General features: G+C 39.8%; 1 protein-coding gene across 1 annotated transcript; it reads right to left on the bottom strand.

Moving 5' to 3' along the window:
• Positions 1–116: 116 nt before the first annotated feature.
• LOC126368147 (loricrin-like) lies at positions 117–3,965 on the bottom strand. The gene is made up of 4 exons (XM_050012028.1): positions 3,828–3,965; positions 2,943–3,201; positions 1,924–1,965; positions 117–409 (listed from the first exon to the last, which is right to left on the bottom strand). The coding sequence occupies exons 1-4, from the start codon at positions 3,831–3,833 to the stop codon at positions 153–155; spliced, it is 564 nt and encodes a 187-aa protein (XP_049867985.1). The 5' UTR covers positions 3,834–3,965; the 3' UTR covers positions 117–152.
• Between the last annotated feature and the right edge of the window lie 11,856 nt (positions 3,966–15,821).

The following is a 15,821-nucleotide window of genomic DNA, read 5'->3' as shown; positions in this document are numbered from 1 at the left end:
TACTATTACAATTACTGCTACTATAATTTTCTAATTACTTCAAAATATAGGTGGATACAGAAGATGAGGAACGCATAAAGAAACAGCAGTTTTATAAGAGGTATCACTGTATTGTCGAAAAATTTGTACTAAGAGAATATCACAAGGTTAGATCACCACCAGCCGGAAGAACCGCCGCCGCTGGACCAGCCGCCACCGCCGCCGCCGGACTTCCAGCCACCGCCTCCGCCGCCGCTCGACCAGCCGCTGGAGCCACCGCCGAGCTTCCAGCCGCCGCCGCCGCCGCCGCTAGACCAACCGCTGGATCCGCCGCCGAGCTTCCAGCCACCGCCGCCGCCGCCGCTAGACCAGCCGCCGCCGCCATAGCCGCCGCCGCCGCCGCCGCCGGACCAACCTCCGTGACCGCCGCCTGTCAACATCATTGGTAGGTAAGTACTGTTTTTTTCCTAAGTGGGGGCGTCTTAATACTGGACACAGATTTGCCTACAATAGACTCTTACGCATTGGTGGAAGATCAATTAAAATAATAATAAAAAGCATTACTGTACAGTAAGTATAGATCCCCACTGAAATACTCAGATACTTTAAAAGGAATCAAGGCTAAAAATAATTATTTTTATTTCACGTAACTTCCTATGTATAAAATACTTCGTTTCAAAGGAAATCTAATATTTCAAGAGAACGTAAATAGCTGTAAGTAGCTGCGCCCAGAATTACTTATTTGAACACGTAAAGACGAAATAATGAAGATCTAATAAATAATTAATGTAACCCATGAGCCTTGAACCGGTGAATACCAAAACATCATCGAAATACCTAATTGTGTTATTGCTGTTAAGAATTACCACGAGTCGCCTACATACCTTACGTTCTCAGTACAATTTTGCCGTGTTGCGAAATCTCGTGTCTCGAGCGAGCGGTTGACCCCCGACCAGATTCTATAGTAATCCTTTTGAAATTATCTTGAGTGTCTATCGGACATTTGCAGCAATTTTACAGTTCGTAAACAAACGAATTCTAGGTCATAATAGATCACAGCTCGTGCGTGATAGCAGTAGACTGTTTCAGAAATTGTAAGTACATCTTGCAGCCTTTGTAGTCACATGGTACTAGCCATGCCTACGAACCGTATATCTTGTTAGACATGACATTTTACTGTTTTCGGTAATTACTTTAAACTACGTCCTTGTAGTCCGCTTATAAAATTTCATCACCCGTCGTTATCTACTAAGTATACAGGTGCATATAAACTCTACCATGAACTTTTGGAACAATGACACAGACCCTGAGCGAGTAAATTATGATTATAGTAAGCGATGGAAACGCTCGTAAGATTCAAATGGAATATGGCGAAATTCTTGTCCAGCAGTTCTCGAGATGCGAACATCCGCTAACTTTGTCTTTGTCCGTTACTTAAACACTCGCAATATTTTACAATTTAAAGTTACTTAGTTACATTTTATAGAATATCCAATATACCCACTTAAGTACCTACCTATTTATATATCGGCAATAAAGTTTTGGCTGGACTAATTTACGAAATTATTAGGTACCTACTATAAGTGCCTAGTCTAAAATCTCGGGTAGCTAAAACGAAAAATGTAACGGGAATTAAAAAGTAAAATAAAAATTTAATGCTTCTATGCTGTTCTGGGAGCATATAAAAAACATAGAACACGTTCAGCTGCTTCTCTTCCCGGGCATGTCGTAAAAACCGACAGAGGGATTGTGTCCTCTAACATGATGGACTAATGTTATGGGCGATAGGCTGATCCCTTATCATCATAAGGTTCATCATATCCATCTTTGGACTTCATATCAACAGTGGCTGCAAGTTGTCTTTGATTACTTGTGGCTCTGCCCACCCCATTAGGGATTACGGGCGTGAGTTTATGTATGTATGTAATAAAAATTTAAACTTACCGCCGCCGCCGCCAGTTGTGATGATCTTAATGATCTTCACCTCTGCAAAGTGTGGAAAACATTACAAATTATTACTTATTTGAAAGTACCTATACCAATTGTATAACTATTTTGTTTGTATTTATACGAGCACTAGAGTGTTTATTTGCGAAACGAATACGCTTACCTACTCGTTACGAAATGAATGTTCGTATATTATTACCGCCGGAACTTCTTAAATGTATTTCTTAACGCATATTCTAGCTCAAATGCGACAATAATTGAGGAAATGTGCTCGAACTATGTTGCCAGGCAATTAGCCTTTTCAATCTCTCCCGTTAGAAGCACACCGAGGATAATAATACTAAGTACTTATATGAATTTTTATGATAACTGCACTGTTATAGGTATTCGTATTTAAACCCCTGTTTTACTCAATAGATTGACTAAAAACTACAGGCAAGTCAGGAGCGGATCCAGCTTTTTTTTTACCAGGTCGCAGACAACCTATCTCCGTACAGAATTAGATAAAACTGCAGTGGCCACGCCAACCTGTAGCCCATCCGCCTATGAGACAAGCTGGCTTAGAATCTCTTGGGAAAGACGTTATCAAAGGACATCTTATTCAGAAGGAAACGTTTAGATATAGATACGCTGCGATTGCTGAGATGACGATTAAGTACTTTCCACATGTGACATCCTAGATCACAAAGATGCAGATAGAGATGGTGGTTAGCTCAGTGAGGTGTGGGTACTTAGTTCATCCTTTGACTACTTCAATTGAATTATAATCCGTGTGCTTATGTTATGTTTTACATTCTAAATTGTTCTTACACCTTATCCTGTTACCTAGAATAGTAGTAAAACCTCACCATTGTTTTTATAGTGTCATTGACTCCCGTCCTAATGAGGTGGGCAGAGCCCTAAATAATCAGAAGACTAGTACCTTTGATTTGAAGTTATTTTGTACGTGCAATGTGTAGCTTCTCGCGGTATAGATTAGTAGAGTTATGGGGAATAGTGTGCAAAGGAATACTCACGTCCGCCGCTGCCGCCTCCGTATCCGCCACCGCCGCCGGACCAGCCGCCACCGCCGCCGCCGGACTTCCAGCCACCACCGCCGCCGCTCGACCAGCCGCCACCGCCGCCGCTGCTGAGCTTCCAGCCGCCGCCGCCCCCACCGCTGGACCAACCGCCACCGCCATAGCCGCCGCCGCCGCCTCCGGACCAACCGCCACTACCGCCGCCGATGAAACCGGCTCTTGCGGCCACGGCCAGGGCTAACAGACACACGAATACCTGTGGAAACAAAGACTTATAATGAAACTGGATTGTCTAAGGACCCTGTGAAATAGCATAACGCCAGGGATGTCGATGGGCTAATTTCGGCAAAGGATTAGCTGTAATAATTCATAATCCTATTGAGGCGTTCTTTAACAATATAAAAAAAAAAACACTAGCTTTCAACACTTAGCGCGGTAACACAAAATCCTGTATCACCACAAGTTTAAACCATCACTTACACTCATGACTAGGACATTGACCTATCTACGTCATGTTGTTGATTTGATATCGAATTGCAATGAAAAAAACATAATCTCATCAAAACGGAAACTGTTAAGTATGTTATTATTTATTTACACTTATACAGTGAAGTGATGGCAATGGATTTGAAAACGTTGAATAATTTTAGAATATGTTATGACTTAAGTAGTTAGGTACTTAGGTTGCTTACATAAAAATTGTTTATATAATTTTTTGAAAGATAACTTGCGCAATAACAAACATCTAGATTTAAATTTGAACGTTAATTCAAAGCTGCGATAGCTGAATGTTTAAAATTTCGAGATTTACGTCGATAATGAAGCGGGATTGTGAAATGTTTAGAGCACATCGTGCTTTAGAAATGTGCGATTGTTTGTTACCTTCATGCTGAAGCTGTGGTAACTGCTTGCTGGTGGGTCTGTGGTCTCGCGTTATATATGTGGAGTGGCGTCTCCCACCCGGTGGTGTGAGGGCCGTGAAGAGGCGAGCGGAAGCGGTTCCGCGGCTGCGCTGACGCAACGCTTTGTCCCTGCTGCGCTTGCAGTCTATTTTTCGAGATAAGCTCATCTTAGAAGATCCAAGAGGACTTGAGATGAACTAAATAACTAAGGACTGTTTTTTTTAAATGGTTTTGGTAGCAGTCACTTCGTTACATCATCTTATACAAGACGCATTTTATCTCTGAAAGGACTCACTGAGATAACTGTTTTGTTTGTAGTTATGTTCCTTGTATCTGTTCTATTTTGTACACATACAAAATAAGGACTTTAGATGACCCAAATAAATAAAAAAGAAAGATTTACTATCAGATTCCTAGCAGTCACATCACGATATCGTCACATCGATCGAACAAAAGAAAAGCAGAATGTTTAACGGGGTACTTTCCAGGCTACTTTCCCTAAAAATAATACAGATGGCGCTGTTGAGATTTAAGGTACCGTACGGTCACGAGTACTGATATGTATACAGTTTGAAAGCATGTTACATTAACTTTTTTGACAAATTATACCGAAGTCTCGTTAAATGTCAAATATGATAGTGCGACAGGGTTCTAATGGGTACATGATATTGCTCATGACTGTACCTGTCTCTCATTACTCGGGTACATAAATTGTTCAAAAATACAGTGTAATGGCAGAAGCATACAAAAAAGAATTGTTGTTTGATTTTTGGATCACATTATGTATAGAATTATGTTGCTACCTATATTGCTTTAAATTTATTTTGATCAGAATTAATAATGGTTGGTAGATGTAATTGTGCCTGGGTGTAATAAAAATGGTCACATGTATACTCAAAAAGCAAAGATAAAAAATAAAATAATTTTTTATTGTCTTAGAAAAAGATCGACACAACATTGGGTACCTACTACAACTAGGACACACAAATGCTACAGAAGTATAACCCTGCTAACTGAACTAGGAGACCTGTATCTCAGGAAGCAGTGTTCAGCAATTACATCTTTTATAACGTCGGTTTAGGCAGACCATTGTTAAACTGAATTTATTTGACAATAAACGGTTAAATAAGAACAAATAAACATGCATTTTGTATGTTAATTGTGTTTGTGTGTGTGTATGTGTATATATTTGTGTATATATTATATATGTATTAGTGTGTGTGTGACTGTACAGTGAGTGCTTGCGTTAGCCCTACGACTTAAATGTTGTTTTGGGTTCAGAAACTGCTCACATGCTAAAAAGATGCATATAATTATGTCTGTTATCTATGAAATTAGAAGGTTAAACGAAGGGAAATCTTTACAGCCATCTATGTTGTTTTTGAGGGAACATAGCCTGGAAAGTTCCTTATTAGAATTTATGATTGCTTGTTTTAATTGTATGGAGGCTTGATTTGTTGATTTATACTGAGTTACCTACTTAGTCGAGATTATTTATACCCAGTTACTTAGAGAACGAATTCGCTGTTGAAAATAAACGGAAAGAAAATGGATGAAATGACTATTAACAATAGCTACCTTACAATACCTACCTGCATAAAACTAGTTATCAAGAACAGCATACTAATACTATAAACACAAAAGTAACGTTGTCTATCCTTTTGAAGTATAAACCGACCGATTTGGATGATAATAAAAATAGGCTCATTGTTTTGTATTGATACAGTAATACGCAAAGGGTACTTTTCAGGGACAAACTTTAGCGTGTTTTTCAGGAATGCACTTCAGTAAAGGTATTTACGGACGAAGTCGCTATGTTCTCTCAATGTAACCTATGTTATATACACTGTACCTAACCTATGCTATGTTGTAGAAACCTATGTTATCTCAATGTAATCTTCTATCATGTGGGTTGTGAGGTTGATTACCAATCTCGGCAACCGTGGTGTCGGGGTTACTATTGAGCCGCTAAAGGCCTCTGACATGGCTCATGTAACAACTTTGCAGTTACATCAGTAAATAGTACCAACCAACGGCTTAACGTGCCTTCCGAAGCACGAATCATCTTACTTTTGGACAATCGGATGATCAGCCTGTAATCTCCAAACCAAATTGTGATATGTCCCTACTGGGATTCGAACCCGGGACCTCCGGCCGGGAACCCTATACTCCACCCACAGGACCACGGAGGCTGCAATAAACCGGAGAATAGCTAATAGATATTGTCATCATCGCGTATCGTATTCTATTGTTTGGTTTCATTCTGAAATTTTACGCTACGGTTAACTATGCGACTGTATATTATGTTGCTATTAATAGCCACCGTGGTGTAGCGCTTAGAGCGTTCGGCTCACGATCTCTAGTTCTGTGTTCGATTCCCCAAGTGATTATACAATACAATACAAATATACTTAATTGCACACAACATACAAAACAAGTTTTACACACATGGACGAAAGACTGTACATTCTGGCGACCTTATTGCTAAGCTGCAATTTCTTCCAGCCAACCAGTGGCAAGAAAACATTTATCACAATTTGGTGCGGTACGGTGCAACATCTTGTATAAAATGTTTACATCAGAATTATTATGATGATAAAAATGATTATGTCAGAAATGACTTAGTGAGACTTTTCGAAGAGTATCACGATTCCGTGCTTCGGAGGGCACGTTACTTTGACGGCTGGACAATAACTCTTGCACATGTATCAATGGTTACTCCTTACTCAATGATTAGTTCGTAGGTTCTAACTACACGTGAAACCTGAGTGGTACTTCTTATCCTGTAGGTTGTAAGGTGAATACCAACCTCCACAACCCTGGTGTCAGGGTTATTATTGAGCCGCAAAAGGCCCCTGACATGACTCATGTAACGACTACATACTTAAATCAGTAAGTAATAACCGGGACCAACGGCTTAACGTGCCTTCTGATGCACGGATCATCTTCTTTCTCTGTTCTCTCTTTCTCTTCTTTTCTTCTTGGGTGGTACTAATCGAGCCATATTTGCCGGTGGAGGCTTCGGCTGGTTACCACCCTCTAGACAAACCCTTGCCGCCAAGCGACGGAATTCGTTTTCCGGGATAGTGCCTAGGTATGCTCGTGTTTCAAATCCCAGGCTGATAGCCTGTAATTCACGTGTAATAAAGGTTGGACACCAATCTGATTTCTTCTATTGTGTGGGTTGTGGGACAGATTACCGACCTCACCAACTCCGGTGTCAGAGTTATTATTGAGCCGCCAAAGGCCCTAACATGACTCATGTAACGACTACGGCAACTAAGTAGTAACCGGGACCAATGGCTTAACGTGCCTTCCGAAGCACGAATTATCTTGCTTTCGGGCAATCAGGTGACCAGTCTGTAATGTCCTAACCAAACTAGAGATCACAAAGTGATTTTTGTGAAGTGTCCCCAACGGTAATCGAACTCAAGACCTCCGGATTGTGAGCCTAACGCTTAGCCACTGGACCACAGAGGTCAATCTGATTTGTGCCTTGGCCAACCCTGATAAGCATTCAAACCCAACATTGCATACAATATCCCAGGCAATGCGCGTTTTAGTCCGTCTATTAGTGTGAGTTAGGATTTTAGTAACATTGGGTAATTTGTAGCATTCGTGGTCCGTTGCCCCTTGCTAAAGAAGCATCTTAGTAATTGCAGTCTGTATAATGTAGTATTGTAACACCTACATATGCAATTATAAGGGGCTTTTAGACTTTAGACTGCCATTTTTTCTTCGTTTATCAAATTCTAGATGTCATTTTAGGATTACTGATTTAATTACTCGTACTGCTCTGTTCACACACACATTACGCACAGTGTGTTAGTGACATCGTAACGAAAACTGAGGGATGATTCAGACCATGATTCTGAGTTGATATCAAGTGGAATTTTCCATCGCATAAGTATGGAACGGAAAATAATTTTAAAACACTAACATTTTCATGAATTTTCCGACAGGAAAATCCACTTGATATCAACTCAGAATCATGGTCTGAATCATCCCCCGCATATTTGTTACGTTGTCACTAATACCCACATGTACTTGTATGTGCTTGTGAGACGCCAAGTACAGTCATGAGCAATATAATGTACCCACTTTAGGACTCTGTCGCACTAACATATTTGACATTTAGTGAGACTTACAGTTCAATTTGTCAAAAAAGTTAATGTGACATGGTACCAAAGTGTATACATATTAATGCTCGTGACCGTACGTACATACATACGGGTATGCTTCTCAATCGGGGAGCGTCGGTTCGATCCCCGGTACCGGACTTGCACCAATGAGTTATTAATTTATCTTAAGTGCAGTTTTCACTAACTCAGTTGACTCGACCATTATGGACGGCGATGCGGCTCACCACCTACCACGTTGGTCTAACAGAAAGCTCGGTGAGGTGTGGATACTTTCCTCTTGTAACAACACACTGCATGATAGCTAATAGATACGGCGTCCGTGGTCCAGTAGTTGAGCGTTGGGTTTACAATCCGGAGGCCCCGGGTTCGAATGCCGGTGGGGACATATCACAAAAATCACTTTGTGATCCCTAGTTTGGTTACGACATTTCAGGCTGATCACCTGATAGTCTGAAAGTAAGATGATCCGTGCTTCGGAAGGCACGTTAAGCCGTTGGTCCGGTTACTACTTACTGATGTAAGTAAGTAGTCGTTACATGAGCCATGTCAGGGGCCTGTGGCGGCTCAATAATAACCCTGACACCAGGGTTGATGAGGTTGGTATTCCACCTCACTACCCACACGATAAGAAGAAGACTGCATAATTATTCCATGTTACTGAAATTACAGGTTTACAGTCGCCTTAAAGAATGTTTGTTTCTTGCATAACGAATAACGAGACTTCTGAAAGTATAATAAATAAGTAGTGTAGTGAGCGGTTATTTTTGTTTATAAGGCCACAGGGTTAGTTACCTTTTAATTGTTCAATTCTCCGTTACCACCTCCTAACGGCCTCCGTGGTTCAGTGGATGAGCTGTATCCTGGGGTCGAATGCCATTGGGGACGTAATCACAAAGACTGATTCCTAGTTTTAGTTTGTTTAGGACATTGCAAGTTGATCACCCGAATGTCTGAAAATAAGGTAATCCCGTCTCAAGCATGTGCTTGGTAATATAACCTATGTCATGCTATCATCACACCTGAGTTACTAAAAGGGTGTTTAAGACATAAAAATATCATAAATAGACATATTTTTTATCCATGGCAACACTTTCTCTTCCTTCAAACATTCATTGTAACCGTGTGCTTCTCCAAAAAAAATTCAATTAAAAATACAAATCCGTTTAATTTAAAACAAATTCAGTGCTAAAATTAGTGTCATTTACATTGGTGCCGAGAAGTTCAGTTATTTCTCCCGAAGATTTGAGTATATTTTGTGCAAAAGTGAATTAAATATAGTCGTGGTCGGCTTTGGAACGTCGCCATTTTTTCTTCTTTTACATGACAGCGCGTGCAGCATGTTCTCGTTTCGCGTTGCAAGTTAGAAGTAGGCAGAAGTTTGTAGTATTTAGGTACCCACTCAGTCAGCTATGTTTATGTCCCGTATAAATAGGGCACAAATCCTGAAAACCACGTGATAACATTTTTTTTTTGTTTTGGTTTTCCCCGAAGGGTAAGGCAAAGGAAACTATGCCCATACAGCCATGTCTTACGTATTTTTTTTCTTGATGATTGATGAAATGATGAAAGGTGATGATGATGAATCCTAAGCCCCCACCCTCGGAGTAGACTCCTACTCCGAACCCCAAACGTATTAACTCAAAAGTCCGCATAAACTTTCGAGTTATGAAGCGGCTTCTTGGCACGAAGCGAAAATAGGCAGATACACTTTGTTTATTGAATACTCCGATATAATAACACTCGTGAATGTCTTCCGACTAACTTAATGCGATCATTAACCACAAAACACCACTTCGTATTAATTATTTAGATTATTCAATGAAGAAAGCAACTGTCCCGTTCCCGTTTCCCGCCAAAAAGCCCCCACGTGATAACAATTATTTATGATCGAAACACAAATTCAAACATTTATAAAGTAGGATTCAGTGGTTAGGCACTACGATGTAAGCCATGCGTTCTCCGAACACCATACATAATAATAGGGCTGTCACCATACATAATATCTTTATGCCTATTATCTGAATAATATCTTAATGATTTATTTAATTATAATTATTCTAATGTTATGTGCAAAAATGTATAATTTATGGTACAAATAAATTAAATGAAATGAATAAAAAATACCTATTTACGATGCATGTCACATATACCTATAATTTATTACTTATGGGATTACAAATCATATGTTTTAATTATATTTTCTAAATACAGGGTGTTAGTCACATCGTAACGAAAATTTTGTGGGATGATTTAGACCATGATTCTAAGTTGATATCAAGTGGATTTTTCCGTTGCAAAAGTATGGAACTGAAAATAATTAAGTAATCAATAAAAAAAAAAAATATACGGTCGAATTGAGAACCTCCTCCTTTTTTGAAGTCGGTAAAAAGCAAACACTAAAATCTTGAATTTTCCGACAGGAAATTCCACTTGATATCAACTCAGAATGATAGTCTGAATCATACCCTTCGGTATTCGTTACGGTGTCACTAGCACCCATACGTACTTGTATGTCTAACTGTAACTACTTGAACGGAGTGTCAGTCACACCGTAACGAATACAGAGGGGGATGATTCAACTCATTATTCCGAGTTAACATCAAGTGGAATTTTCCATTGTAAAGTGTAGATTGAAAATAATTGAAAAAAAACACGAAAGAAAATTCCACTCAGAATCTTGGTTTGAATCATCCCTCTCAGTATTCGTTACGATGTCACTAACACCCTGTATGAATAATTTTAAAAATACATGATGAATATTGTGATGCGATAATTCACAATCAAGGTAGGAAAATTAGACACCTACTTGTAAGTGAGTACATAATCGTGTTGTTTTAGAAGATGCAAGGTTAGACCGTCACTCGGGCAGCTTTAACCTCTGCTTTTGGAGCATGTAAACATTGGTAATGAATAATTTATGGTAATTAATTAGACCTTCATTACACGAACTACATACATACATAAACTCACGCCTATTTCCCACTGGGTTAATCAGAGACTACGGAATTCCGTTTGCTACGATCCTGACACACTTCCCTTGCTTCCTCCACATGTATCTATCGTTTCATACACGCATGCCGAAGTGGAGCTAATACACATTATTTTGAAAAATAAAAGTGTTTGAATTTGTTTGGAACATGATAATTGATATCTTGATACATACATACATAAACTCGCGCCCGAACTTCCCGAAGGGGTGGGCAGAACTACAAATAATCAAGAAACTATTTGCAGCCACTTTTGATACATACTCCTAAGGTGGATAATGATAAACCGTATGATGATAGGGGATCAGCCTATCGCTCTTACAGATGATCATTCATGTTCGACAGGACGCTGTCCCTTTGTCGCCTTTTACGACATGCATAGAATGCATGCATTGTTTTTTCTTTACTCCCAGTCCAGCAGAGGAGTTATAGTTGATGTCTTGATAATATCATGATAATAACCCCCTATTACATGGGACTTAAACATAGCTGGCGAGGAGTGGGTGTCTCTCTGACTACTGCCTACCCCGTCAGGGATACAGGCGTGAGGCTCTGCTATGTTTATTTAACCCTTTCACGGTCAGAGATCATGGGTCATTGATGGTTCATAATAGGCAATATAACACCTTGGAATCGGAACGTCATTAGACGTTCTGTCCTTGAAAGTGTTAAGTAGGTACCTGAAGTTTAATATAACGTCAATAGGAGACTTGATCTTACGTACGCCTATTTTCCATAAGGGGGTAGGCGGAAATCACAGAATTCCATTTACTACCACCCTGATACACCACTTTCGCTTCTTCCACTCAATCCACAATGTGAAAAGGCGTCATGCATGCTCGCCGGTTTTTTAGCAACCCGCCTATTAATTATGATTTTCATAAGCGAAATGCTCATCATCTCCAACGCATTATCATTATCTCGTTTTTCACAGGGTCCGCTTACCTAACCTGAAGATTTGATAGGTCCGGTTTTTTACAGAAGCGACAGCCTGTCTGACCTCCTAACCCGCGAAGGGAAAACCAGCCCCATACAGGTTAGGTCACATACCTCCGAAAACGCATTTCTCGGGAATGACGATGTTTTCCTTCACCGCTGAGCACGTGAACACGCACGCACGTGGCATTTATGATCCAAACATGAAATCGGACAGAAATTCGACAATTATTAGTTTAGGCGTGTGCTGGATTCGAACCTGCGACCTCAAAGTGAGAGGCAAGCGTTGTACCAACTAGGCTACCACGGGAGCCGTGGTCATAATCGAAATGCTCATAATATGTTTAATTGCATGGCTACAACACCTCAATAACTTTTGTTTTGCTGATATTTTTCACACAAGCTAATTATGATTGTGATTACTGAGCTGAATGTCACAATGCAATTTAAAAATATTGTGTGAATGTAGCGGCGGCATTGGAAACATTGCACTTCTCCGCGACCGTGATGTAATTGTGGGCCATCGGCCATCAACGGGTATTATGAATTGATGCTACCACTGTTTTGGATCGAAAGGAAAAAACTAGCCAACTAAAACTAGCAAGTGCGAGTCTTACTGGTAGCCATCACCCTTCTAATTCACTATGGTACAAGAATTAGTGATTATTCTCTACGGCCGCCAATTGGGTAGTTTCCTAGGTCAAATGTAAATTATGAAATTCTGATTACTAAATAAAGACAGATCTAAAAGGTGACAAAATGTTTTCTTTTTTCTATTTAACTTATTTATGAATTTTAATAAAGAAAAATTAATAATAAGTGCGACTTTAGTCACTTTTTCTATGACGTCACAGGTTGCTTTTTCATACAAATTCGTGTTTTGACGTTTAGTAAAAAGTAATTGATTTGACTAGTTTGAAACTACCCCATTGCCTTGTACTAGATAAAGTATGTCTTACTGTAACCGTTTACTTCATCATCATCATCAGCCGTACGACGCCCACTGCTGGGCATAGGCCTCCCCCAAGGATCTCCACGACGATCGGTCCTGCGCTGCCCGCATCCAGCGGCTTCCCGCGACCTTCACCAGATCGTCGGTCCACCTTGTAGCGGGCCTACCTACCCACTGAGCGTCGTCCGACACGTGGTCGCCATTCCAGAACCCTTCCGCCCCAGCGGCCATCGGTTCTCCTCGCTATGTGTCCTGCCCACTGCCACTTCAGCTTTGCAATTCTCCGAGCTATGTCGGTGACTTTAGTTCTCCTGCGGATCTCCTCATTTCTGATTTGATCGAGCGGGGAAATACCGAGCATAGCTCTCTCCATTGCCCGCTGAGCGACACCGAGCCTCCTCACGAGACCCATAGTAACCGGCCACGTCTCACTGCCGTAGGTCATCACTGGCAACACGCACTGGTCAAAGACTTTCGTCTTGAGACACTGAGGTATTTTGGACGAGAAGATATTCCGCAGCGTTACCGTTTACTTATTTGAGTGGAATAAAGTCTATTTTGTAGTTTTTCCTGAAACATTTGTACTTATATGTATGTAGATTTAGGATATGATTAATACTTATAAATATATGAATATTCTACGTACATTTCTCCGTTGCGTCGACAAAAAGGAGAATCTAATTCACCAACGACCATTTGGTCTCTTGAAGTTTATTTATTTATTTACATATTCAAACACATTATCATAACAGGCCAGGCCCAACTCGATAATGCTTAATACAACCCAATTACAACTAAACATAAATCAATAGATAACAAAAATAATAATCAAATACATCATCAATAATTCCCATAAATAGAAACAATAAACGTCAAGAAATTAGAACATTATTAAGTTGGAGCAGATAGACAATCAATTCACGTCCGTAATCCGTATCTGGGTGGACAGATCACTAGAAGATGACTTGCAGCCACTAAAGGTTAACCAGGCCATCGCTTATGTAGGTCTAGATGATGTTCAATAGTTCACTATTTACTTATATGAAGGTTCAATGAGAGACTTTCCAGACTTCGTTCCCCAAAAATAATATACTAGATGGCACTCTCGCGATTTAACGTGATAATTATTTCTTTTTCATTACTCGAGTAAGTACATAAATAAAAATACAATGTTATGGCAGAAGCATAGATTAAATAATTGTTGCTTGATATTTGGATCACATTATGTATAGAATGTTGCTCCTAAGTATATTGCTTCCCTTTCTTTTGATTAGAATAATAATGGGTGGAAGATGTATTTGTGCCTGGGTGTACTAAAAAGGGTCATCATTTAAACCCAAAAACAAATATAAACGATGCATAATGTCTGTTATCTATGAAATTAACAAACACAAATTCTATGAAATTAAATTAACAGCCTTCGTGGTCTAGTGGTAAGTGAGACTGTCCTTTGTTTGGTAAGGACTTTTCAGGCTTGAATCACCTGATTGTCTGAAAAAGTAAGATGATTCCGTGCTTCGGAGGGCACGTTTAGCTGTTGGTCCCGGCTATTAGCCGTAAAAACACCTTCACCAACCCGCAGTGGAGCAGCGTGGTGGAGTATGCTCCATATCCCCTCCGGTTGATTGAGGGGAGGCCTGTGCCCAGCAGTGGGACGTATATAGGCTGTTTACGTCTATGAAATTAGGTTAAACGAAGGAAAATCTTTACAGCTCCATCTATATTGTTTTTGAGGGTCGTAGCCTAGAAAGTCCCCCATTGAAACAACAACGTATCGAAAGACCTATAGACGGACAAATCAGTCAATAGAAATACAGATTTTGTTTATTTCTTCCTATGCGGAACCCTAAACAGTCGCGTTCGATATGATCTATTCAGGCTGCATAATACAGGAGAACGGTGAACGTCATCTAGTATGAGATAATGGTGAGATGAGTAATCGGAAGCTGCTGGGACGGGGTATAACTCACTTTTTGGTGCGACGCTTTTTGGAGACAAACTTGTCGCCTTTTCAATTGAGCGACTTTCTAGGTTACCTTTCTCAAAAAAAAATGAATGGCGCTGTACAGTCATGAGCAGTATAACGTACCCACTTTAGGACTCTGTCGCACTAACATATTTGACATTTAGTGAGACTTACAGTTCAATTTGTCAAAAAAGTTAATGTGACATGGTACCAAAGTGTATACATATTAATGCTCGTGACCGTACAGAGTTGCCTTCGTTTAGTCTTCCAATTTCATGGATATGAGACATATGCATATTTTATCTTTGTTTTTAAATATCAAGCAACAATTACTTTTATATGTCTCTGCCATTAGGTACATAATATTTTAGAATAATTATGTGGGTACATGTACCCGAGCATTGATAAATTAGATAATCTGTACAACGACATCTAAGTAAGTAAGTATGTTGTTTTTGGGGAAAGTCGTCGCTTGGAACCACAGATCATAGAATAGTTAATGTGCTGAACCTATGTACATATTTCCACTCCATTTACGACAACATGTAGTTAAAACGCGGCGTTGGCATTTACGTATTTTATAAGTACCTATTTTCATTATAGCGTGCGAATTTCTTAGTAGTCACTCTCGTACGAGTTTTCTTGTACTAGGTACTTGAGTTCTTCTTAGCTTAATGTCGGAAAGGTATTGAACACGAGTTGCTCACGAGAGCTGAGAGAAGGTCGCGAAGGCGTGTAAACACTAATTGCCCACTGCCCGCGGATCCCAAATGTGTGGTAACTCGTCTGCTTCAAATAATGATAATATAAGGTCATCTTTTTATTACCTACGTTTGTACAAAAATGACCTTTGATTGTGTGATCGCATCGTCTGTGTTAACTTCTTAAGATTTACTTACAATATTATTGTATTGCGGTATAGAACGTTATTGAGGGACTTTCAAATCAAATCAAATATACTTTATTGCACAGAACTAAATTTCAACAATCA

Source organism: Pectinophora gossypiella, chromosome 7 (assembly GCF_024362695.1).
Source record: "Pectinophora gossypiella chromosome 7, ilPecGoss1.1, whole genome shotgun sequence".
Classification (NCBI taxonomy): Eukaryota; Metazoa; Arthropoda; class Insecta; order Lepidoptera; family Gelechiidae; genus Pectinophora; species Pectinophora gossypiella.
The sequence above is the reverse complement of the archived record's forward strand: the minus strand, read 5'-3'. Positions and strand labels throughout refer to the sequence as shown.

Coding starts and splice junctions, on each gene's coding strand:
- LOC126368147 (XM_050012028.1), bottom strand. Junction 1,966..2,942: donor CGGAGGCGGCAGCGGCGGAC/GTGAGTATTCCT, acceptor CACACTTTGCAG/AGGTGAAGATCATTAAGATC. Junction 410..1,923: donor CACAACTGGCGGCGGCGGCG/GTAAGTTTAAAT, acceptor TGATGTTGACAG/GCGGCGGTCACGGAGGTTGG.